General features: G+C 44.2%; 1 protein-coding gene across 2 annotated transcripts in view; it reads right to left on the reverse strand.

The window, feature by feature from the left end:
- Positions 1-2,034: 2,034 nt before the first annotated feature.
- The window catches only part of EHHADH (enoyl-CoA hydratase and 3-hydroxyacyl CoA dehydrogenase), a 50,599-nt gene continuing 25,756 nt past the window's right edge, over positions 2,035-26,877 (reverse strand). For both annotated transcript variants that reach the window (XM_030575328.1, XM_030575329.1), the window contains 2 exons: positions 22,070-22,411; positions 2,035-4,718 (listed from right to left, as the gene is read on the reverse strand). In XM_030575328.1, the coding sequence (XP_030431188.1) occupies positions 3,448-4,718; positions 22,070-22,411 (1,613 nt within the window). In that variant the 3' untranslated portion in view covers positions 2,035-3,447. The remainder of the gene's footprint in view (positions 4,719-22,069; positions 22,412-26,877) is intronic.

Raw genomic sequence — 26,877 nt, forward strand, 5'->3', positions numbered from 1 at the left:
GGGTTGCCATCCGGCATAGGGGCACCAGTTTAATAATACTGCGTAGGGCCCCATAAATCCTAAGGACGGCCCTGCTCACAGTTGTGATGAGAGCAGTCAGTATCAGGTATTGAGGGACAGCTGCTGGAGGACCGTTAGTGCAGAGATAATTAATGCAATATCTACACTTGTGCTACATCAACCTCTGTATATCAACCATGGCTCAACGCCACATGGGGAGGTGGTGTTACTATGGCTGCATAATGGGGCATTTACATTGGTGGAAGATAAATTTAAATGTAGACACATGCACAATTAGGTCAATACAAGGTGGCTTACATTGACCTAATTTTGTAATGTAGACCAGTCCTAAGAAACTCCACAAACCTCAGCACTTTCCATTTCAGGTGCAAGACACTCATCTTCAGCCTGCCTTTTGCCAGTACACAGGGCACACAAAATAAAATGTAATTAAATTTAAAAAATCCTTACAGTCTTCCATCTGAGGACAGGAAAAAAGAACCACACATATAGCAGATGCTAGTTATGTCTCTCAATGTACTGCTGGTAGTGTTCAGACCAGAGGTCGGCAACCTTTGAGAAGTGGTATGCTAACTCTTCATTAATTTAAGGTTATGCGTGCCAGTAAAAGGTTTTGTGTGCCAGACCGGCAGCGCGGGCAGCAGATGGAACTCCAGACCGGCAGCGGGCTGAGCCACTCATCCCGCTGCCAATCTGGCATTCTGTCCGCTGGCCCCTGCCAGCCAGGGTCCCGGCCACTGGCCTCGCTCAGTCTGGGTTCCATCCATCCAGGCCAGCAGAAGGCTGAGCAGGGCCAGCAGCCGGGACCCCAGCTGGCAAGGGGCCGGCAGCCAGAACCCAAGACTAGCTGCGGACTGAGCCGCTCATTCTGCTGCAGTTCTGGGGTTCCGTAATTCAGACCGGCAGTGGGCTGAGTGGGCTGGTGGCCAGGACCCTGGCTGGTAGCAGCGTTCCACTAAAAATCAGCCTGCATGCCCCCTTTGGCACATGTGCCACAGATTGCCGACCCCTGGTTCAGACCATGGAGATGTTCGTGGCATATAAATCCAAATAGAACAAAATGAGAGCTGCTGAGTACTCAGGACTTTTGAAAATGTCTTAGGAGACTTACCTTTACACTCCGATTTTGAAAATCTTGGCTGTAGTTTCATGACCAGGGCCAATGTTTGGGCTCTTCAGAAAAGGTTTGTACATTTGTACTATTGTGCTTGATTAGCCAAAACTAGAAGGTTGCACATTTGGTAGCTTGCGTAGGCTGAGCACCTTGCACGCACCAGGCACTTATTGCATCTCTCCATTCCTCCCACAAACTCCCTGTGTGCCGGCCCCTCCTATTTCAGGAACTCCTGGCAGCCTATTCCCTCATGCCAGGGGCTCTGTCACCCATTCCCACTTCCACTATGTGCTAGAGGTGCTGTGTTTCCTTTCCAGTCTCCCTCTCCTGCCAGGAGATCTGTATGTCCCCTATTTCTCCCTCCATTTTTTTTCTTTCTTTGTACGACAGGGGTTCTCAAACCAGGGGTTGGGACCCCTCAGGGGGTCAGCAAGCTGTCAACCTCCACCCCAAACCCTGCTTTGCCTCCAGCATTTATAATGGCGTTAAATATATAAAAAGTGTTTTTAATTTATAAGGGGGGGTCGCACTCAGAGGCTTGCTATGTGAAAGGAGTCACCAGTAAAAAAGTTTGAGAGCCACTGTTGTAGGAGATGTGTCATTCAGGACGTCACTGTTTTAAAACTCTCCGCCCTCCCTCCCAATAGCTGACATGGGGTGCATTGTTATGCTGGAAGGTGTTGATGGCTACCATCAACTGGTTCTTTTATCTATAGACAATCACAGGTGGCTGAAGCTGTTTGATCTGCTAACCTGATGCCGGGGGCTCTGTGGGTGTCTACCCCTGGGAAACTGACCTGCGAGACCCTGATATCTGCTACCACTGGGCAAAAAAGTGACCAGTGTACATGTGGGGGGACAATGCAGCAACGCTTGATAATACAATGTAGGTGATGACAGAAAATGAAAATCAGCTTTATTAAAAATTAATGAAACAAAGCAGAGTCTGATTTCAGATATGTCTTGAAAAGCTGCTTTTTCTAAGAAGAGAATCCGTGTGTTCTGGAGCCATGAGGCTCAACCGCCAGCGACTGGGAGCTGTGCTCTTTGCACAAGAGCAAGAGGAGTCCTTACCCCTCAGGGCTAAGTTCAGAAAAGCAAATATTTCTCTTCCTGTTCTATCTGCTGGAGACTTCCCTCCCTGCCTGCAGCACCACTCCTATCTGCAGAGCTCTTGAGCCCATTTACTTTCCATGGTGCCCTTTGTACATCTGAAACACTGAAGTGCCACAGAAAGGCTTTTCTCCTGTCACTTATAGTGCACAAAGCCCTCCATGCCTTCTGCGCTGAGCAGCTGCCAGCAGTCAGGCTAGAAAAGCAGGTGAGGAGTTCTGGAAACACACACACACTCCCTCTTGGAGAGGAGGAACTTTTGTCTGGAGGAAGAGGTTGGAGGGCAGGAAGGAGGGGGAAAGGATGTGATCTTCCAGCCACTAGCTAATAAGCAGGTCATAGTCTTCTGTGATTGTGCTGTGTATATTCGTGTTATTTTGGGGGTGGAGGTAGGTGCTGAGTGCTATCCCTTGATACTAGCCCTGAATGCTCTGTTCACTGCATCACAATTTATTTCCAAAATGCACAGTTCCATTTTGTACCATTCTCCTCTCCCTCCAGCCAATCCAAAACCCCACAAACGTGCACTCCGTGAAGAGACCATTATCTGGGACAGTCTAATCTGTTCCCCTTGGGAGGGGAAGGTCCATCGTGTAAATGAATCCTTAGTAAACTGGATGGTTCCGGTGGCTCTCCCACAGGGACTAGTTCCTACGTTTTGCCTTTGGTCACTAGAGGGTTCTGTGGCAGGAACAAGAGATCTGTAGCTGCTGGGAGGCAGAGCTAGGTGAGGATACCTGTCTGCAGTGAATCTTCACTGGCTCTGTCTCCCCGAGCCAGGACCCCCGGCCTACCCTCCCACTTTCAACTGTCTCAAGAGCTGCCAGGAGTTGCTCCCTCCCTCACCAGAGGAATGAGGAGAGGCAGGCAGTTAAGAACACCAGCTGTTAGGATCCAGCAGTCAGGTGAGTGCAGCTTGTCAGGAAACAGTCAGCCAGAAGGGGTCTCCTACCAGCAGCTTGAGGGCATGTGTGGTGCACTAGTGAGATGGGAGGGATGGGTGCATTGTGAGCAGGGAAAGGAAAGCGACAGCAACTACCATTAGAGGGAGTAGTTATTCTGCTCAGCTGAGCCAGACATTATTCTTCAACCTGCTGTGCATTGGGTTTGATTGGAACAGACATCACTGATTATGGCAGTGAGAGATACTTTTCACCACTAGACAAGTGGCTGAACGAGTAGAGCAGGCTGCAGGGACATCACAGCTTACTGCTCTGGTGTCCTGCATGGGACATCCACTCCTTCAAGGGTGGGCTTCCCACGAACACCAATTTCTTCAGAAAAGCACTGGGTTGCATTCTGGGAATGTCAGGATGGGCCTCAGAATATTTTTGCAGTTTAGCCAGAATGCGAGGTAACCCAATGGTGGAAGCATAAAACATGGGGCCACCTCTGTGCTTTGGCCACCCATAGCCATGGATGTAGATTACATCAATATCTTCTGGGGCAGAAGCTATTCCATCATCTAAGATCTGGAAGCCCTCATTGATGAGGGTATACAGACAGCGCTCCAGGATTTCCTCCTCGTCTATGAAACGTGCCTTAATATGATGGGCATCTCTATACCCAATCAGGAAATTGTGAAGCCATGGATCTGGATTAGCTATTCTAGCCCCAGGTTTCTCATATTGGTACCAGCCCCTGCCAGTCTTCTGGCCATACCTTCCATCCTCACATAGAAGATCAGGCAGTGGGCTGTATCTCCTCCTGCCACGCAGGCGAGCAGGAGTTCCTGGAGCCAGTTCAGGTCCAGTCAGGCCCTGCCCTTTCCGAGATCTCCAGCCCACATCAAGCCCAGCAAGATCTAACATTCGGAAGGGCCCCATATTGAAACCAAATCCCTCTAGAGCTTGATCTACTTCTTTTGGTTTACATCCTTCTTCTAGCAGAAAAACTGCCTGTTCAGCATAAGGAGCCATCATTCTGTTCCCAACAAATCCAAAGCAATTCCCTACTACAACCCCTATTTTGCCTATAGTTTTGGCTAAACCCATGGCAGTGGCAATGGTGATGGGCGACGTGTGACGACCACGGATTACTTCTACCAGCTTCATTACGTGGGCAGGTGAGAAGAAGTGAGTACCAATGACCTGGTGAGGGCGACTGGTGGCTGAAGCAATCTCATCAATATCCAGGGCGGAGGTGTTAGTGCACAGGAAGGACCCTGGCTTGCAGATTGCTGACAACTTATGGAAGATCTCCTTCTTCAGTGCCATGTCCTCAAACACAGCCTCAATAACTAGATCTGCATCCTGTAACACACTGAAGTCCACAGTGAATTGGAGAAGGGCGGGATCACAGGCATCTGGGCGTTGACCAATCCACTGCATTTTTGAAGCCTCACGTTCTAGAAGGGATGTCACAGCTCTTGCTCCTACCTCCAGCTGCTTCTGATCCTGCTCTAGAGCTACTACGGACATCTTGGCCTTCACCAGAGAAGTCACAATGCCTCGGCCCATTGTTCCCAGTCCTAGTGATAAAAGCAAGAGAGAAACAGAGTCTGTAAGTACCAGGAATTGTTAAGTACACCTCTGAAAATAGGCTCCTTTGGTACTTCCAGCACGTAAAGTAGGTCTCTGTGCAAATAAACAGGGGAGTGTAGATGGGAAAAAAGTAAATGGAAAATTGGGGGAAAAACATTTTAATTCTGTCTTTGAGAGCACTTAGAGTGCTAATTGGAGCACTGTTTGAAAAGTGAAGATGTAACATCAAGCTAATGTCTATTCAAGGATGTAGAACCATTTTGCGGTGGTATCCAGAGCACATATATCCCTGCGTAATTTATGTCGTTTCTCCAATTCATACATTATCATATGGGAGGTAGCTGGAGCAGGGCAGTAGAAATCAGGGAATCTAGATTCTATTTGCAGCTCTGCCATTGACTTCTAGTGTGACCCTTTGAAAGGCACTTTTGAGTACCTAAGTTCTCCAGCTGTAAATTAGCGCTATAGAACTTTCATCTATTTTTGGAACATGCATGCAGAAAACTGTCATACGTAAGCAAGAGGAAACAAACTAGAATTTAACCCTAGTGAAGTACAGAACTTGATCTTCCAGACTCTGTGCTACGTGGAATTTCAAACTCTAGAAATGGAATTTGGCATTTGATTTAAAATTAGAATATCAGCCAGGAAAATCATTAATTGTTACTGATACTCTTTTTAGAGTTTATGATATAACCAATGTAATTGAAGGGGAAGATGTGGCACATGTAGATGTATTTAAAAATTGTTTCCTATATCAGAAAGAGTATGAGAAGAAATTGTACAAGCAACTAGACAGACCGAGAATTTACAAAAGATTATTACAGCTATTGAAAAATGATATAATAAAGTGATAATGAAGCCATATAATCAACTTATTAAAGACTTTTCAGTAATTCAAGGAATTCTGTTTAAAGGCATAGGGTAGTAATATTGAAACATATACATGAGGGACATTTAGCCATAGAAAAAAGTAAAGGTAGAGAAAGAGAGGTTCTGTATTGACCACAAATGAACCAAAACATAGAGGTTTACATAAAAGAGAGTGACATACATCAAAAATGTAGAAATGCTCAGTCTAAACAGCCTATTACATTTATTCTAGAAAACAAGACTTTAGTCTAAAGTAGGTTTCCATCTATTTGAATATAAAAGACATGCTTATGCTATAGTTCTTGATTATTTTTTGCATTTTCCTGAAATTGCTATACTAGAAAACATTTGTGCCAAACAATTCATTAATAAAATTAAATCAGTTTTTGCATGGCATTCTCAATGTGGTAATGATTGATAATGGACTTCAATTTCACAGTCAAGAGATTAAGTTTTGCCATAGCATATGATTTCAAGCATATTACATCAAGTCCAGGTTACCCACAATCTACTGGGCTAACTGAAAATGCTGTTAAAATAATACAAATATTACAACAAATGTTAAATTTGGATAATGGGAGGGATAGCTCAGTGGTTTGAGCATTGACCTGCTAAACACAGGGTTGTGAGTTCAATCCTTGAGGGGGCCATTTGGGGATTGGTCCTACTTTGAGCAGGGGGTTGGACTAGATGATCTTCTGAGGTCCCTTCCAACCCTAATAATCTATGATTCTATGATCCTCCAAAGAACAAAGCTGAAGGAGCAACTAGATGGGTAGGAGGAGAACCAGGTGAAGACAGAGTCCTGAGAGCTAAGGAAGGACAAAGGACAAAATTTCAAGAAGAGCATGGTTGATTGTGTTGAAGGAGTCTGACAGATCAAGGAGGAGAAGGATGGGATATACTGGCTTTGGCTAGGAAGAAGTCATATTACAGACTTTGGTGAGAGCAGTTTCAGTGGAGTGCAAGGGGTGGAAGCCAGATTGGAGAGGGTCTAGGACGGGGTGGGCAAACTAAGTCCCATGGGATTGCCGTCAGGGCTTTGGATCTGGCCTGTAGGATTGCCCGCAGCGGGGCTAAGACAGGCTCCCTGCTTCCCTGGCCCTGCGCCACTCCCGGAAGTGGCCAGCACCATGTCCCTGTAGCCCCTGCAGGAGAGGACTCCACGCGCTGACCTTGCCTGTGGCCAATGGGAGCTTTGGGGGAGGTACCCGCAAGGCAGTGCACAGAGCCCTCTGCTCCGCACTCCCTCAGAGGCTGCAGGGACATGGTGCCAGACACTTCTGGGAGTGGCATAGGGCCAGGGCAGGCAGGGAGCCTGCCTTAGCCCCGTTGCATGCTGCAGCCACCCCAGGGTTGCTCAAGGTAAGGGGTGCCGACAGGGCCGGCTCAAGGCACCAGCTGACCAAGCATGTGCTTGGGGCAGCACCTTGGAGGAGTTTTTTTGTTTGTTTTTGTTTCCACCGGGCAGTGCTTGGAGGGGGGAGCCATGTTTTGGTGGTGTGGCGCTCGGGGGGGGGATTGGGCAGCGCAACATTTGGAGGGGGCTTCGGGCGGCGTGGCGCTCCGGGAGGTGGGAGTTTGGGTGGCACAGCGCTTGGGGAGGCAGGGGCTTGGGTGGCGCTTGGGGGCGGGGCTTGCGTGGCACTTGGGGGGCGGGGGTTACGGCAGGGCGGCGCTCTTTTTTTTTGCTTAGGATGGCAAAAAAGGTAGAGCCGGCCCTGGGTGCCAAGCCGGAGCCCACATCCCAACCCCCTGCTATGAGCCCCTTCCTGCAAACTGCACCCCCTCCCACACCCCACACTTTCTGCCACACCCCAACCCCCTGCCCCAGCCCTACATTCATGGCCCTGCATGCAATTTCCCCACCCAGTGTAGCCCTTGGGCCAAAAAGTTTGCCCACCCCTGGTTTAGGACATAACTCCAGGAGAGGAAGTCCAAACAATAACGGTGAACAGCACAATCCATGAGCCTAGAGATGAAAAGGAGCCAGGGGAAATAGGAGGAAAAAAAACAAAAAGTGCCATAAACATGCTTTAGTCTCTCCTATCTTAAAAATCCTACCCTGGACCCCACTTGCCTCTCCAACTGCTACCCCATCCCTCAACTCCTTTAGCTTGTCCTTTGGAGGATTCTCCTCATCCCTTCTCCAACTTCTTCTGGGGGTTCCACAGAGCTCTGTCTGAGGACCTCTCCTCTTCTCCCTCTGTACATTATCTCATCCATAAACATAAATTCAACTATGCAGATGATTGTCAGGTCTACCTCTCCACTCCTGTCCAAACTAAAATCTTGGCCTGTGTCATAAACAGATAGCTAAGGGTTAATGTCTCTTTCACCTGGAAAGGGGTAACAAACAACACTTGACCAGAGGACCAATCAGGAAACAAGACTTTTTCAAATCTGGGTGGAGGGAAGTTTTGGGTGTGAGTCCTTTGTTCTTGTTCTGTTCTCTTTCTGGGCTCTGAGAGTGATTTTTCTATCTCCAGGCTTTCTAATCTTCTGTTTCCAAGTTGTAAGTACAAGGATAGTAAGACAATAGGTTTCTATTGTTTTTTTGTATTTACATTTGTGTAGTTGCTGGAATGTGTTAAATTGTATTCTGTTTGGGGAAGGCTGTTTATTTTTTCTTTTAAGCAAGTGACTCTGTATATTGTCACCTTGATATAGAGACCATTTTATGTCCTTTTTCTTTCTTTTTATATAAAGCTTTCTTTTTAAGACCTGTTTGAGTGTTTTTCACTGGTTAAGGCTAAGAAACCCTTATGGATGTCTAGCCATCAGCTTAAAGAGAACTTGGCTAAAACAGAGTTCTTAGTCTCCCTCCCAACCCTCTTTCTCAACCACTGTGGAGACTACCATCATCCTGCCTGTCCCTCAGGCCTGTAATCTGGCTGTCATCTTCAACTCATACTGTTCTCTACATCTTCACACCCAGGCTACATTTAAATCTTGCAGACTCTTTCTACATAACATTGTTCAGAAACGGTCTTCCCTATCCATCCTCAATTCTAAAACTTGGGTTCAGACTCTCATCTTGCACCTTGATAACTGCAACATTATTTTCCCTGTTCTTGCCAAATGCCATCTTGGCCTGCTCACATCCATTCAGAACTCTGCTGGAAAGATCAGTTCCCTAGCTTATTTCTTTGACTATGTCGCCCCCGCTTTTTGCATCCCTCCATTGGCTCCTGCTTCTCTAGCACATCAGACATATGTTACATGTCTTCATTTTCGAGGCTGTTTATGGCCTAGCCCCACCCTACCATTCTCTTGTTTGCTACTGAAACGTTGATTCTTGCCTTCAACTAATCCATGATGCCAGCCTCCATTGCTCATTTGTCAAATTTTCAAACAAACACCTTTGTGCTTTTTCCCATGCTGCTCCTCATGCTTGGGAGGAACTCCCTGTAAACATCTACAAAACTAACTCAATATCCTCCTTCAAATACTTCATAAAAACTCTTCTTTGCTGCAATGCCTACAAAAAACTTGACAATGGTTGGGCTACTGGCCCACTGCCTATCACTCATATTGTCTCATTGTACTCCCCTGTCTTTCTCCATGTTTTGTCTCATATACTTAGATTGTAAGCTCCTTGGGGAAGAGACAGTCTTGATCTGGGTTTGCGCAGCACCTACCACAATGACTAGGGCTCCTGCATTCTACAGTAATATAAATAAATCAAAAATAGTCTGAGAACCACATAAAAAGTAAAATGCCAGTGGAGTTTAAAGGTTTTTTTCATGTGCCATGCACTCCTATAAAGCAAAGGGGAACTCTGAATGTGAGCACTGTTAACATCCAGAATAAAGCCACAACTAGACAAGGTCTGCAGTAATTCTATCAAAATGATTTTTTTAAATCCAAAATCCAGGGGACTGGGTTTTCAAATGAAAGTCTATCAGCCAAACAAAGAAACACAAACCAAGGAGATTAAAAAATTAATCTAAAGCTGCTTTATGAAGAATGAGCTTGTTTTACTGGTGACATAATTTCAGCCAAGTCTCCATAATGCAGGTCAAACAAGGTGGAGTATTTTTTCCACAAGCAGCCTGTCATCACTGATGTAGCTCTACCGCGTGTTATACATACAAACGTGCTACGCAAAACATTTCCTATCTTGACAACAAGAACAAAGATTTTGAAAATGTGTTTTCAAACACAGCCATTTTACTTCTGATGGGAAATATCAGCAGAACTCTTATTTATGCCTGTGTTGGGTCCAATGTCGGAAAAATAAGATCTGAAACATCATAATCAAAGCTAACATACCACTAAAATTTCATTTACATAACCAACAAAGGTAATTTAAAATGATTGTACATGTCCTTCTGTCCATTCCCATAAACTTAATGCATACAGAATACAGATGTTAACACCAAAAACATGCTGCCAGCCTGCTGCCCCTCCTCCCACCTCCACCAGATCTTTCGTCAACAACTAGGGGTTTGAAAGTGGATTCGGCATCAGGACCTCAGATCTTCCACTGGTGAGCCACAAAGACTATATTTTGTCCTAGGCAGTGAGACATCCTTGTGGTACTTCATCCTCTAGGACACAGACCTGAGCCTATGGATAAGACCTGAGCTTGCCAAGTTCATTTTTGGCCCAGAATAGTTGGTTACCAAGTTACTATCTTCAATGGCCTGTATGAAAGGAGGTTTTCAGTAGCCTGGTGGTAAGAGCAGTGGAAACATCTGGAGCCTTGTTACACTAGAATACCCAGGAGGGATAACACTTGTGGGTTTTTTTCTAAAATTGAGTGGTCGAGACATCGGGAGACTTGGACATTCAGCAGGTTAAGAGGCACATCTGCTGATGACCCCATTAGATCTTCTTTGGTTGTAAGGCTGGTGATCTTGAGGAAGAATGTACACCTCTGCTCCAATATAACATGACCCAATATAACATGAATTCGGATATAACGCGGTAGAGCAGTGCTCCAGGGTGGGATGGGAGGGGGCTGCATGCTCCAGCAGATCAAAGCAAGTTCGATATAATGCAGTTTCACCTATAACGCGGTAAGATTTTTTGGCTACTGAGGACAGCGTTCTATCAGGGTAGAGGTGTATATGTGATGGGTGTACTCCCCACACTTGCCCTGAGAGGGTAAATTAGGCCAATTCTATGCTCAGTAGTGTGATGGCCAGCAACAGATCAGTGATTGCAACTTGCAACAGATGGGGAATGTTTTTTTTCCTGCCTGAACTATATTAAATTGTAATCTATATTAAATTGTAATCTGGCAGCACCTGGAGGAAATTGTATAGGCAGCACCTGGAGGAAATTGTATAGGCAGCACCTGGAGGAAACCCAGGGAGTGCTAGGGCCTAATTGGTTGATGAAGTCCAGGTGGGGGAGGAGCTGAGCTGGATTTATAAAACCAGGAAGTTGGCAACAGACAGGGCTGTAGGGAAGTAGGCTGCAGTCACTCCTTGAGAGAAGGGAGGTGTGTTAGCAGCTAGAGAGTAGTCCATAGTTACTTCCTGGGAGAAGGGAATTGGAAGGCTGGTGAACCCAGAGAAGGGGGACATGGCACATGCCAGGTAGAGGACAGTGGACTGCCTGAGACAGTTTGTCCTGGAAAGACTTGGTTACACACACTCAGACACACACGAGGAAGGGGAAACCATGTAATGACAGTCCTCCAGAGGAGGAGGCTGCAATTCCTGGAGCAAGAGGGGTCTGCAGGGTGAGAGGAAGCCAGAAGAGACACCATCAAAGGAGGGTGCAATGTCTGGCTGGAGCTAATCCTCAGAACGACCAAGAGGAAGTGCCACCAGCAGTGAATGCACTCCGTCATGACAGTATAAAAGAACAGAAAAATGGTAGAGAATTGTCAGGACTCTCTGGGATATGGAGGGACCTGGGGGAAAGAAGAAAAAGAAACTTCTGCTGAGATGGTCCAAAATGACTGAATTGCACCTCGAACTATGCAGTCTCCAGCATCAGAAACCCAGGGATCTGACCAGCAAACACTCCACAAGTTGTATGGATTGGGGTGCTTCCTCAGAACTGTGTGCTCAGGGATTCAGGGCTGTCTTCTCTCATTTCCTCTTAGCTATCTCAATAATAATAAACCAAGCTCTTATCAGAACTGTCCTAGCATATTTCACACCCATTGCAATGCCAAGAGCAGCAGGCTCATGTCTTCCTCAAAAATACAACCACATCAGATCTTCCCCCTTTCAGTTCTTTGCCATGCAGCCAAAAACTACTCTTCTACCCACTTCATTATACAATAAATACGTACGTGACAAATCCACTTGTTGGGCAGATTGAGCAAATCACGGTTTTCAGTTATTGATCAGTCATATAAGATACAACTAATATAGAGTGACTCCGTATATTACAGAAATAGGTACTAAATTCAAACTATATTAAATTGTAATCTGACTTTAAAATGTCATTACATTAAAATTGCTACATCAGGGAAATGCTTTGTGGCATGTTCAGAATATGCAAGTATTGTTCCAGCAGTATGTTTAAAATCATGCAGAACAAATGCTGGCAGACTGATGTAAATTGAGGCTGCTCCATTTCAATGATTATTTGGGGTTAATATTTCTGGTTGAAATTATTAATGTGACATAGCAGGTGAACAGTAGGGGCAAACAGGGGACTTCTGTATGGAGTTCACAGGAAGGTGCATGAGAGGTTCTCTTTCTAGGTACAATTCTATGCTCAATAGTGTGATGGCCAGCAACAGATCAGTGATTGCAACCTGCAACAGATGGGGAATGTTTTTTTTCCTGCCTGAAGCCAGAAGGGACTTCCTGGGTACAAAGTGTGAGTTGGTGATTGTGCTGGAAGGAAAGATTTCTTGTTTTGAATTACAAAGACTGACACTGCAGAGCATCAGAGAGGATGTAGAGTACTGGAACAACCAGATTCAGGAAGCATCGTCACCCCAGAATTAAGGAAGAAATTAACTGGTGGCCAAAGAATGAGAGAGTGTGGAAATCAGAGAGTTAGTAACCACCAGAGCAAGAGGTCGAGCTGGCATTCTACTCTGTTGGAGGCAATGAGGACAGGCAGGCTGTAACTACCAGAAAGGACTGGGAGGAATTCCACACAGCTAAAATTATCCAATCAGCTTCTCAGCATGGAAACTGCAGAAAATGTCTTTGAAGAGACAGCTAGTCAAATGGAACAGGTGTATTGGACATTCCTGAGAATGGCTGCTCAGCTCAAGCTGGAAGACTATCAAGTGTATCTGTGAAGAGATCTCCAGCCATCCACAGAAGACAGATAATACCTAGATGGGAATGCTATGCAAAGGAGAATGGAAAGAACATTCTGCAAAGAACAGGCAGATAGCAGGATGGTGTGCTGCCTTATTGGCGCCAAGACATGCGACATCACTCTAAGATTGACTAGGCTTCTGAACTCAGCAGGCAAGAATCCATTGGCCTCAATGACATTGTTTCACAGGATACCTTGCAGACTATAGACAACTTTACAGAACTCAGCATGGGGCTGAAGGAGAATATTCAAGTGATCTCTGAGACCTTTCCTGTCTCATGAGCAAAGAAAGATGGAAGTCAGACATTCCAGAGGTTAACTGCTGCCAGGGCAGTAATGTAAGATAGAGGGTTTTGGTTTCGTGGAACATTGAGCATTCATTTAGTACAAAATCAAGACGTCAAAGCACCAAGGGACATGAAAAGAATACATTAGTTGCCTATACACCAAAGCTAGGAGCCTGAGTAATGAACAAGAAGAATTGGAATTGTTCATTTATTAACATAAATTTGATGTAGACAGTGTCAGGGTTCCCTCCCCACTCTTAACTTTAAGGTAAAGGTGTGGGGACCCACATGAAAGACCTGCTAAGCTTATTTCTACCAGCTTAGGTTAAAACTTCCCCAGGGCACAAATTCTCCCTTGTACCTTGGATTAGGTAATGCTACCACCACCAAGTGATTCAAACAAAGAATCAGGGAAAGGACTACTTGGAGTCCTATTTCCCCAAAATATCCCCCCAAACCCTACACCCCTTTTCCTGGGGGAGCTTGAGAATAAACAAGAAGAGCAGAGACCAGCCTTGGGTTTTTAGGATACTAAAAAAACCAATCAGATTCTTAAAAAAAACAGAACTTTATTAGAAAGAAAAAAGATGAAAAGAGTACCTCCGTAAGATTAGAATGGAAGATAATCTCACAGGCAATCAGATTCAAAACACAAAGGGTTTCCCTCTAGACAAAAGCTTAAAGTTACAAAAAGAAAAAACAGGGATACACATTCCCCCCAGCACAGAGAAATTCACAAGTCAAAACAAAAGATAATCTAATGCATTTCCTTGCTAAATACTTACTAACTTTATAGGAGTTGGACTGCTTGCTTCTTTGATCCGTCTCCGGCAAAAGCCACATGGAACAGACAGACAAAGAACAGAGAAAACAAAGCCTCCCTCCCACTCCAGATTTGAAAGTATCTTGTCCCCTTATTGGTCCTTTTGGTCAGGAGTCAGCCATGTTACCTGAGCTTCTGAACTCTTTACAGATAAAAGGATTTTTGTGCCTCTGTCTAGGAGGGATTTTATAGTACTGTATACAGGAAGGTTGTTACGCTTCCCTTTATATTTATGACAACAGTATTACTGAAACCAGGTGGGAAGATTTGCATGATTGGAATATTAAAATCAATGGTTATAATTGGGTTAGGAAGGGTCTAGTGGGCAAAAGTGGAGAGGGAGAGTAACTCAGTCAAAAATGGTATTGCCTGTTTCCGAGTCTCTGACAATTAGGAAGTAAATTATCTTGAATGCTTGTTATCATATGGATCTATGGCTAAAACACAAGAGGGGTGTCTGCTACAGACACCAAATCACACTTGGAGATAGGATGACCAAAAAATAAGACCGATTGCCTACTGGGTCAGACCAATGGTCCATCTACCCCAGTGACCTATCTTCCGATAGTGGCTAGTGCCAGATGCTTCAGAGGGAATGAACAGAACAGGGCAATTTATCAAGTGACAATCCTTGAGCACTAATCTATAATGTGCAGGGGGGAAAACCTGGGCTGTAATGAGGGTCTTCAATCTAAATGACATGTACTGGAGGTTTCCTGCTGCCAATACTAAAAATGTCACTGGAGTTTCTATATGTTATAGATGACAATTTTCTAACTCAAATAGTATTGCATCCAATCCAGGGGGATTCTATATCAGACTTCACCTTGATAGATCATGAGGAATTGATCATAGAACTAAAAGTCAGTGGTTGCTTACGTGCAAGTAATCAATAAACTTGGTGGTTTAGAAAGGCCAGTTTCTAATGGAAACAATTATGAGCCAAAACAACTGCAAGAAAGAAGACATGTATATAAAATGGAAAAAGGGGAAATTGTTAGCAATGAATATAAACTAGAAGCTAGAAACTGTAGAAAATGGATAAGGGATGCAAAAGGACACTGTAACAGGGTCCACTTACCACTCTGGTGCCTCCTTGTGGGTAGCAATCAGCTCTTGTCTGACCTACCCTTGGTCATTCTATTGGTTGCCCGCCGTAGCTGAGCTTCATCATCAATTAGCCTTATCAGTCAAGCCCAACTCTCCCCTCTAGTGTTAAGATTAACTAGCTTTTTCTGAGCCACCTTAACCCCTTCAGGGTTGGTGTAAAGTGCATTTCCCATCACAAACAAAAAGAGAACTCTATAGCCAAAAGAGTTAAGGACAATAAGAAGAGTATTTCTTAAAAAGTTTATCAGGAGCAAAAGGAACCTTAACAATGTTATTGAAGATGGAAATGGTAGAACTGTCAATAATAATAATGCAGAAAAGGCAGAAGTGTTCAATAAATATTTCCGTTCTGTATTTGGGAAAAAGCCAGATGATACATTCATATCATATGATGATGGTGACTGTCTTTCCATTCCACTAATATTTCAGGAGTATGTTAAGCAGCAGCTACTAAAGTCAGACATTTTTAAATCAGCAGGTCCAGAAAACTTACATGCAAGAGTTTTAAGAGCCCTAGCCATGGAGCTCTTGGGACCATTAATATTGGTTTTAATAAGTCTTGGAACACCAGGGAACTTCTACGTGGACTGGAAGTAAGCTAATGTTATGCCAAAATTTAAAAAGGTAAAAGGGATGACCTGAGTAATTATAGGCCTGTCAGTATGACATTGAACTTGGGCAAAATTATGCAATGATATGATGATGATATAGCATTCAGTTAATAATGAATTAAAAAACAGAATGAATGACAATGAACAGGAACTTAGGGAAAACAGATCTTGTCAGACCACCTTGATATCATTATTTTATGCGATAACAAGTTTGTTGATAAAGGTAACAGTATTGATATTGTCACAGTTCAAGACAACTGCACCTGTATTCCACCGTTGATTCCCTGAGGGCATCCACTTTTAGACTCCTGACTCCTCAGCCATGGTTTCTCTTGAGCAGAGACCTATGCCTCACTCCCTCCCTGACCAGGCATTTTCCAGGCTGTACAGTTCCCTCCCTGCATTCTAATATTCCCAGCAAGCCAGAGTGCCTAAACAAATCATATGTGTGCTTTGTTTTCTAGCCGAAAGGTATGAAAAGCTGTAATTGCCAGCAATTACAACTTACCACACAACTCTTTCTAAGCACACACATTTATTCCTAAAGCATTACAGTGAAAACAGAGGTCACCTCAACTTCAACCTTAGACTCTAGCAGGTGTCAGTTCTTCCAATCCTTCCACAGGGACCGTTCCCTCCCCTTTGAACAGAAGATCCTGTCCATTTGCTAGATCAGAAATAAGGTCCTGAATCAGTTTAAACTCTGGCTATTTATCCAAAATTCCTTTCTTTGTTGGTCTCTGGAGAATCCAGTTTGAACTAGTATATGTGAGCCTCTCCAGATGGTGGTACTTCTTTGGAGATGTCGCAATCTGAGTGAATTTGCCTAATGACCCTCATTTGTTCTTAGATCTTGGAGGAGCTGTGGTTACTGTCCCTCATGAAATTACATACAATCCCTCCACCACAAAGATACATCAACTGAATTCGGTAAGATCTCCCAAAGATATTGTAGGACATTGCCATTTCTGTCACAGTTGTAATATACTTAGACTCCTGTAAGGCATTTGATTTGGTACCTCACACATTTAGATTAAGAAACTACAATGATACAAAATCAATATTGCACATTTCAAATAGATTAGACTGGCTAACTGGCAGGTCTCAAAGTGTAATTGTAAATGAGGAAAGATCATCGAGCCGATGAGTTTCTAGTGAGGACCTGCAGGTATCCGGTTTTGACCCTATACTGTGTAACATTTTTATCAATGACCTGGAAGAAAACATAAAATCATCACTGATAAAGTTTGAAGATGAAGATTTGAAGATTTGGGGAGTGATAAATAATGAAGAGGACAAATCACTGATACAGATTGATTGGGATTGCTTGGTAAACTGGGTGCAAGCAAACAGTATGTATTTCAATACAGCCAAATGTGAGGACAAACATCTAGGACAGTGGTTCTCAAACTGCTGATCTGGACTCCAAAGTGGATCATGACTCCGTTTTAATGGGGTCGCCAGGGCCATCATTAGACTTGCTGGGGCCCGGGGCTGAAGCTGAAGCCCCAGTCCCACCACCTATGGCCAAACTCAAAGCCCGGGGCCAAAGCCTGGGCTTCAGGCCTGGGCAGTGGGGAGGTTACAAGCCCCTACACCTGGGGCTGAAGCCCTTAGCTTTGCCCTCCTTCCCCCCCCCCACCCCCCTGGGGCAGTGGGATTCAGGCTTTGTCCCCAGCTTGGGGCAGTGAGACTTGGGTGGGCTCAGGCTTCAGTCCTCTCTCCTGGGGTTGTGTAGTAATTTTTATTGTCAGAAGGGGGCCGCAATGCCATGAAGTTTGGGAACCCCTGATCTAAGAACAAAGAATGTAGGCCATCATTCAGGATGGAGGACTCTGTCTTGGGAAGCAGTGACTCCGAAAAAGATTTTGGGGTCATGGTGGATAATCAGCTGAGCATGAGCTCCCAGCATGACACTGTGGCCAAAAGGCCTAATGTGATCCTTGGATGCATAAACCAGAATCTTGAGCAGGAGTACAGAGGTTATTTTACCTCTGAATTTGGCACTGTGGTGACTGCTGCTGGAATAGTGCATGCAGTTCTGATGTCCACAATTTAAGAAGGATGTTAATAAATTAGAGAGGGGTCATGAGAATGATTAAAGGATTAGAAAACATGGCTTATAGTGACAGACTCAAGGAGCTCAATCTGTTTAACAAAGATAAAGTTAAGCAGTGACCTGATCACAGTCTGTAAGTACCTACATGAGGAACAGAAATTTGATAATGGGCTCTTCAACTGAGCAGACAAAGATCTAACATGATCCAGTGGCAGGAAGTTGAACCTCAACGAGTTCTGACTAGAACTAAGGTGCAATTTTTAAAGTGAGGGTAATTAGCCATTGAACAATTTACCAAGGGATGTAGTGGATTCTCCATTACTGGAACTTTTAAAAGGAAACTGGATGACTTTCTAGTAGATGTGCTCTAGGTCAACCACAGTATTTAGACTTGAAGAAGGAGCCACAGTTCAGGGCAATCGCATCAGTATTTCCCCTCCGGAGTCCAGCATAGGTACCCAGTCTCAGGCTTCTAGCTCCTCCGCTGTTGCCTTTCCTGGGTGGAGACAGGTGTCCCCCTCTCTTCTGACTGGGGTATTCCCAGGCTGTACAGTTGCCTGCCTTCACTGTATCATCCCCAGCACAATCTGCCCAAATAGACTTGCTTGGTTTCTTTTCAGAGACAGTTGTTAGGTATCACATACCACTTCCCACGCAAGCCTGCTATATTCGTAAGGTAACAAGCCTTACAGAGAAAATATATTAAAAACAATAAAAAGAATCTATACGCATGCTAAAAAGCTTATCAGAGTTAACCTCACTCCTAAGACAGGCTCTGGTAAGAGAAGACCTTCAGTATCCCACCCAAGGGGGATTCCTTGTGGTTACAAGTTAATCACAGCTTCAGCTCAGAACAATCATCCAGCCCTTCCAACCCTACCCTAAGGATTGGGGCCCTGCATGGTCCTGGAGTCCTGTCCATTTGCTGGATCAGGGAGAAGGCCCTGAGCCACTTAAAAACCAGACTATGTATCCGACCCTTTCTTTGTCAGTTGGTCCCTGGAGAAACCAGTTTGAACTAGTATATCTCTACAGAGGGTAGCTTCAAATGGTTGCTAATGGAGGAAGTACATTAGCATCCCCTTCTCAACTGGAGAAGGTACATACAATGCCACAAGAACACATACACTATTATATTTTTGATACAATCTACCCTAAAGGCATTAACCCTCATTCAGTAAGGTTTAATTTAACTCAGTAAAGTTTATCTTAATTCCTGAAGGTTTGTTCAGCATATTTCAGGACACCGTCAGTCTGTCACAGCAGGAATTAACTCAGAGAAGTCCAATGGCCTGTGCTATGCAGGGGGTCAGATTCCACTGATCACAGTGGCCCCTTCTGGCCATAAAAATCTATGAGCCGATTAATTTCCATGAAAGAGTGAGGTTTTGCAAATGACTCTTATCTAAGTGGGATTTATCCCCCAAACAGCAGAGAATCTCAAGTCTAAGCTCTGCTTCCTGTCACCTATTCCTTCTTACAAAAATGCAAAATGGGATAGGACAAATAATATTTACATGAATTCAATCATTTTGCTCAGTAATGAATAACAAGATAGACCCAATAGTACTCCATGCTGCTTGCATAAATGCCATCTCACCAGTGAAGGACCTCATGACAATTTAATATGAGCTTGTTGAGAGATTAATGTTTGCCAGATTTAAGTACAGTACTTAAAGTCCAAAGATTCATGTAGTAAATGACCATTCAATATATGACATTAATTAACTCAGCAAAACAAACGAGGAAAAGGGACAGTTCAAGAAACACCTTCTGTAGCTTCTTCTGGCAGAGATGAGCTTGAAGAGGGCTCTGAGTGCACTGCAGGAAATGAAGATCCTGTATATGATAACCGACGGGGAAAAACAGTGGAAACCTGACTGGATATCTCTAAAATTGAAATGGACACTTTCCCAGTTTTCTATTCTTATCTAGCCATTTTACACAGAGTGTAGCAATCAACATGCAGAGCAGAAGGTTGGTGGTGGTTTGTTTTTTTTTAGATCTGTGCAGTGCATCAAAGGGTTTTATTTAAATTGCATTTATAAAAATTTAATGAAAGCATTATCTTCCCGGGGGTAGGGCGCAAAATGGCAAGCGTGGATCATGATGAGATGAAAGCTTCTTAAAATGCAGCTGTCAACAAAACATTTTTGTATTAATATATCTCTGACAAACACACACTCACTCTCTCTATACACACACACTCACAGATGACAAAACTGGACTAGAAGAAGAAGAATTTCATACAGATCTCTGTTTATAATATGGAATTAAGTAAGCTCTCAGGACAACACTATTTCAAAATGAAATCATCTATATATGAACTGAGTATGAATCTGTAGCTGAAGTGATATCAGGATAGCTGGAGGTAGGAGCACACAGAAATGATCTGATACTATGGGATTAAGCCATTTAACCTCATCTCAGTCCTCACTAGCAGAGGTTTATACTGTTACAAGCAGTTAGTACTAACAGGTTTCCTTCCTAGAATATACCAATCTTGTGTGTTTTAACTTGGGAGGCTGGAGGAGCTCTGCCTCCATGAAAGCGGGTATCCCTGGAGGGTATATGCAGAGGCACTGATGCCTCCAGAGGACTCTTCCTCAGGTCTTCCATCAAAGGTAAGGTCTTACTGCAATGAGGCCTTTGGAACGAATGGAGAGTAAATTAAGGGGGAAGCTGGGCAGCTTCAGGACTCCAAAGCAGCTCCCAGAACCCCGTTGTAGGAAGTCATTCAAGTTTCCTGGGGCTGCCATGGTCCTACAAGGTACCCAACATTATTCCATTGTTTCCTTTCCCAGCACTCCTGGGAAACACCACACTTCTCCAATTCATTTAGACTGGCATTTGCCATGCTGGCAAGCAGGGCCAGCTCTAGGCACCAGCAAAACAAACAGGTGCTTGGGGCAGCACATTTGCAGAGGGTGGCATTCAGGCCATCTTTTTTTCCCCCCAGCTCACTTCCTCCCCTCTCACACTCCTCCAGAAGCGGAGCCACAGAGCAGCTGGTGATCCAGCATGAGAGCTGAGAACCCATGGGACTCTAGGAGCTGTAGTTCCTTGCCTAGCTCCCTGCCTATAGAGCAAGCCCTGGAGCGGGGAAAGAACTACATTTCCCAGCAATCCCTTGGCAGCTATCAACAGGAAAGGGAGGGGTAGAGAGTGAGGTAGCTGAGCCATGCTGCAGCTTGCTATGAGTAGAAAGGGGTGGCACTGTGAATGGGGAACAAGTGTGCCCATGGAATAGAAGGCTTTGCCCCAGGTATCTCCTTCAGAAGACTTCCCCAGACTGGATTAGGGATACTGGTGTGACCTCACCTTGCAGCCCCTAAAGAAGGAATTGGGTGGACTAAATGGACAGTGCCCCTCTCTATCTGAAGCCTAGCAAGGGAGGTATGTGGATCCCACTAGAATTTAAAATGAAAAGTAAGGGAGGGGGAGGCTCTGGACCTGGGCAGCTTTAGATACAGTACCAGGCACGTAGGAGGATTTCCACTTCTGAGCCATAGAAGCAGAAATTGACTTTTCCTTTCCAGATTTAGCTAATATTCAGAAAGGGAATCTAGCACCTGCCTTCCAGATTTGAACAACCTCAAAATTCAGGAGGGCTTAAGCTCAATTCAGGCAGCTGTTACTTCATTTCTCCCAAATCAAATATATGATCCATTGTAACTTACTGTAGAAAAAGTAGGATAAAATTGAGCAAGAAATGCTTCCCAGTGGTTTTTAGGATTGGAATTGTTATTTTCAACAGCCATTGCCTTTTTTTTTTTAAGTTTTATTTGTTTAAAAGGAAGACAGTGATATTGCATTGGGAAATTCCCCATAGAAAGAAAGAGTGAAACAAAAGAACTATAAAGGCACCTCAACTTTGCCTCATTTATGTAGGACAGTCTTATAATATGCATCCAGATATCCTCCAATCACACAAGCTGAAAATTGTTCCACTTTACTGCAGTTCTGTAACCATATGGGAACCAATCCTGTCTGTCTTCTGTGCACATCCAAAATTCCTGCTGAAAGACCCGCCCTGGGAGAGAGTTACCAGTGACCCAGGCCTGGGACAACAGGATGGTGCAGGTTGCGGGGAGAGCCCAGGGCTGGGGCAGCAGGGAGGTGCGGGGAGGGCACTGGTAGGGGGAAAGGGAGAAGCCCAGCACTGGGGTGGTGAGGCGGAGGGGGAGAACCCAGGGCTGGGGCAGCAGGGGAATGCAGGGGGGATCCCAGGGCTGGGGTGCGGGGCAGCCAAAAATGTTTTTGCTTGGGGCAGCTAAAAACCTAGAGCCAGCCCTGCTGGCAAGCACATTGGATCTCACCAACTTACCTATCACAGCTACTTTTCGGATGGGCTGAGCTGAAGCAGTTTTCCAGGAAGCTCCAGAGGATGTTGTCCACTTCTGTGCTGCTCTCTGTGCGAAGAACACATACTGCAGTGCTTTGGCCTGGCCTGAGGGCAACAGGAAGTTAAACAACTCTCTCTCCTTCCGAATACCTTCTGTGAAGGGTAGCTGCACAGAGGCCTTGACTGCTTGGACACACATCTCTGGAGACAGACACCCCCGGGCCTGCTTTTTCACTTTCACAAGAGCCTCTCTGAGAATGGCATCCATGTTGGGCAGACTTTGAACCTGCTTCAGACTGAGTCTGCGAGAATTTAATGGCTGACCTGAGTGGGAGAGTTGAGAAATATAGTTACAGAACTGGCAAGCTTACTGTTTTCCTGGTAGACTACAGATTTTTTCTCCTTTCTACATGGAAGTCAATGCCTTCTGCTGGTTCGGTTGATGCTTGGTGTGTAAAAATTTCATGTGACACTGGAGAGTAATTTGTAAAACGTCTAAAACTCTTCTTCAATTTCCTGACTTCTCTCACAATTGTGATTCTCCAAATGCACAATCTCCAGATGTTCTAGCAAGGCAAAATTCCAAGCAAGCACTTCTCCTCAATTTCTGATGCTCACCGATTCAGGAGCATAAACCACCAAGCATGCTGTATTCTCTGTCTCCATCTCTCCATTTCCCATACCCCTTTGCTAACATCCATTTCCAGTGTTGTAGTAGTAATTAGTTTGCAATTTACTTTACTACTCAGAGACATCCCAGTTAGGAGTCTGGTCCACAGGGTGTTCATGTGAAAGATTTGGGAATGTCATTTGTTTCTGTATCAATTCTGACTTAACAGCATGAATTTCCCATGACACTTTTGGGAACATTCAACAGGATTACACTCTACCAGAGGGCAATAAATGAATAGCCAAGGGCAGTTTGTGTCTACACACCAGCAAGGGGCTAATCAGAGTCCCACCAGTGCATAAGTTATTAAAAGACACTGGTTGCTATGGTGATGGCACAAAGGGATTTTAATTGACTAAAATACGTTACATTTCAGGCATCCCCTCCAAAAATACAAACTTTATTTCATTTTCACTCACACACTCCCTGTGTTCTCAGGGGAAGTTTGCCTGATTAAAGATGGAGAGAAAAATAAAATAAGAACCTCAGGATCCATTCCATTCATGCTGCTAAGGATTCACATGGTGCTTTACAGCATCACAGCATTGTAAGACCATTAAGTAATTAGCCCTTCCAGCACCCTGAGACGTAATGCTGGACATTGCCACACCAAACACAACAGAGTAGTTCACAGTGGGCTATCACTTATGATATCAGCTCAAAGACAGGAGCAGTTACAGACCCCCACACCTTGCAGTGATCTCCTTGCCTGGTGCCCAGAGGAGCATAATAGTTCTGTGGTCTTCCACTGGAGTTTCTTAACCCCTGCAGCATCAGCCCAACCAGAGGAGAGCATTTGCTTCAACGATGGCAGATTACTAGAATCTGCCCACCCAGCTGTTCCACTCTCATGGCATCATCTTAGCTATGACAAAGCTTGTGCAGCTGTCTTTCTGGCCTGTTAGCCTGAAGAGACAGAAAAGCAGTAGAGTAGTGCCCACTCCATATGAGCTGCTGAAATGCAGAAACACTAGTGGAGCCATAATGGCAGCTGCCCATCTCAGCTCCAGTTCTTCTTTCAAGCCAAAAGAGCATTTGAGAAAAATACTAGGCACATGATAGATTGATTTCCTGGGCATGAGATAAGTTAGACAGCCAGGAAACAAAGAGCTTTTTTAAAAAAAGTTCAAATTTATTTAGTGAAAACTTGTGAAGAATCCAAAAAGAGAAGGAAAAATACCTCCTGTGCAAGCAGCTCAGCTTTTCTTCAGAGTATATCTGAAGAAAGATTTCTGACTGAGATTGAACAGATTTTGGTTCAACCTTCCAAAACTGGATGGTTTCATTCTTCTCCAGCTTTATTCTTATTTATTCTCCTTTCCTGAATCTACAATTTTTACCTGCAAATCTGCAGTCCTCAATGTCAGGCCATATATACAGTGGGTTTTCATCTGCTACTCAAAACTGTACTTCGGGATTTGTGGGAGGATCTGATAACTGAAAACAACTGATACTGATGAGCTATACTAAGAGATTTTACATAAAATTTCTGTTGATTTGAGAAGGCCCATGGAAAGAGATTCTACCATATGCTATGGGAGACATTCAGCATAGCCCTAAGGCAGTGACTGTCACTTGTAGTTAGGAATATCGAGACTAAAGACCGGACAAATAAAATTCCTTGCACTGGTGACAAAACATAAGTATTTAACACCCTGACAGTGGTGCTGGAACAATTTGTATAGTGGGGCTGCTGAGAACCATTGAACTAAACTGTAAACCCTGTATAAAATGGAAACCACTTCAAGCCAGGGGGTGCAGCAGCATCCCCAGCACCTTAGTTCTAGCACCTATGCAACCTGATCAGATTATCATAACAGAACTCCCTGCTTAGATTGTAAAATCTTTGGTATAGGGACCATTTTTTGTTCTGTGTCTGTACAGAACCTAGCACAATGGGGCCTTGACTAGTCCTTGACTGGGGCTCGTAGTTACTATCACAATAAAAATAACTGAAAACGATCAGCACCAAATTACTAACACAATGAGAAATAACCCAAATCCAAACCTGTGAGCGAGAGACCAGCCCAGGCCACTTCTGGCCTGGTAAGGAAAATAAGGGAAATGGGGACAAAGGGCAGCATTGTCAGCCACAGCTACCTGGAGGGCACAAGAACCCTCAGCCAATGAAAGCTAAGAAAGATATATATTACCAGCAGCTATATTCTAGGTGGTACCAATTAGAAGCCAAGGATGTAAAATGTCCCGATCTGTAAAATTTGCAACAACAATAACTATCATGCCATTAAAGTAAGAGAGATAGGTGCCTAAATTCTTGAAAAATTATTCAGCTCCACGTGCGAGACCCAACCCCGCAGTCTGGTTCCAACACAATGAACTTCCAGACAAGAGACTGAAGACCAGCTGCTAAGATTGGTCCTCACTCCCTAGGCCAGCAGAGACAGGAAGCACATAAAAGGCAGTGCCCCCAATCCATCAGAGGGACAAATGCCATCCCTTGCTCTCAATTGCTCACCTCTGATCAAGCCAGGAACAACATGGTTGGCTCAAGAGGGCAGTATGTGCATCCCTCTTTGTCTAGAGCAGTAGGCAGCCACAATGGTGAGCCTCAGATTGGGACTGAAAAGAGGCAAGGCTACTGGGAATATCCCCCGAGGATGGTTGAGAGATACAGTTGGTTTGTGCCTACTTCCAATGGTCACCACTGAAGAATCAGGATCTGCCCAGTTACCCTGCAATTGTATCAGTGATACCCATAGGCACCCTTCTACTCAGACAGGAGACACACATCACCACACCTGGCAAATGGGCACTCAGACTTCCTCTTTCCCACCTACAGCCTGATGCCAGGAGGTGCTGCTTTGACCCAAATCTGCCTCAGGTTCTGCTTGGCTCCCAGTGTGGCTGGTCTTTGAAGAATATGTGCCTTCCTGCACTGAGAGCAAGCGATTAGCCAAGTGACAGTTGAATGTCAATTTTCTGGTGCCATCCAGTGGCCAGACTGTGTAATGCAGCGCTAAATTAGCAGCCGGGACCATTATTTAAAAAAAAGCAAACCAAAACAAAAAAACCCCAGCCTCATGAAAGAACATTCCACTTATAAATTACAGCTTGCAGCTCTTCAAGAAATTCACCTATGTCTGTAGTTTTCAATGTAGTCTCTGTTCCTTTCTTATAATGGATATTTTCAGAAGTAAGTATATTTATTTTGGCTGAAAAAGCTAAGGCTTGAAGACTATGTTAATTTATATGACCTGCAGCATATAGTCTTGATTTTCACTGAATAAGTAAACGTGGAGTATTACTTCTGTAGATGGTATCTGTGTATTCTTATCCTTAAATAGACAAAACTGTACCTGAGTAAGTGTCCTTCGCTAGATGAAGGATGTTCCTCCAACAGGGGAAGACTGTATAGACGATTCTGTTAAGCACATATTATATTAAACCAAGGAAGCCTTGCACTGTACCAACCATTGTGGATGAAGGATGTTCCTCCAACAGGTGAAGACTGTATAGACAATTCTGTTAAGCACATATTGTATTAAACCAAGGAAGCCTTGCACAGTACCAACTTATCAGTATGAAATCTGAAAGACTGAGCTTTAGCCATAAAATCTGCAGCATGAGCAGACAGCAAAGCTCTGAAAGAAAATAATCTCCAAGTTGACTTTTTGAAACTGATCTTCCATTTACTTGGCTAAATATCTGATCGAATATAGAAATTCTAGCAGTTCCACCACAAATTATTTTACATAAGCCATTATCCAGCTTACATGTGAAAAAAGGTTCTTCACCAGTCCTATCAGAAAGTGTGCCTACTGTTATATGCAAGGATAATGGACTCAAATCTTGGTATTTCTTATGCAACTTGGTTGTTGGTTCCCATAAGATACAAGAGCCAATTGGGAAGCACTCACAGAAATTTGAGCTCATAAGTTCAGCCCAAGTAGCTGAGATGGCTGCATCTTTTTTTTAAGGTGTTTGGCATGGATGCTGCTGGTCTGCCATAGTATGACAGACAAGTATACAAAGATCCATGTCATAAATCTATCCTATGATTTCTCTGTCACTTCATTCTTTCATCTTGCTCAGGGATTATGCAGTTAAATAGTGTATTGACACATTTTCAGATTTCAGTGTTCTTCAACAAGGCTTGGTG

Source organism: Gopherus evgoodei, chromosome 9 (genome assembly GCF_007399415.2).
Source record: "Gopherus evgoodei ecotype Sinaloan lineage chromosome 9, rGopEvg1_v1.p, whole genome shotgun sequence".
In the NCBI taxonomy this organism is placed as follows: Eukaryota; Metazoa; Chordata; order Testudines; family Testudinidae; genus Gopherus; species Gopherus evgoodei.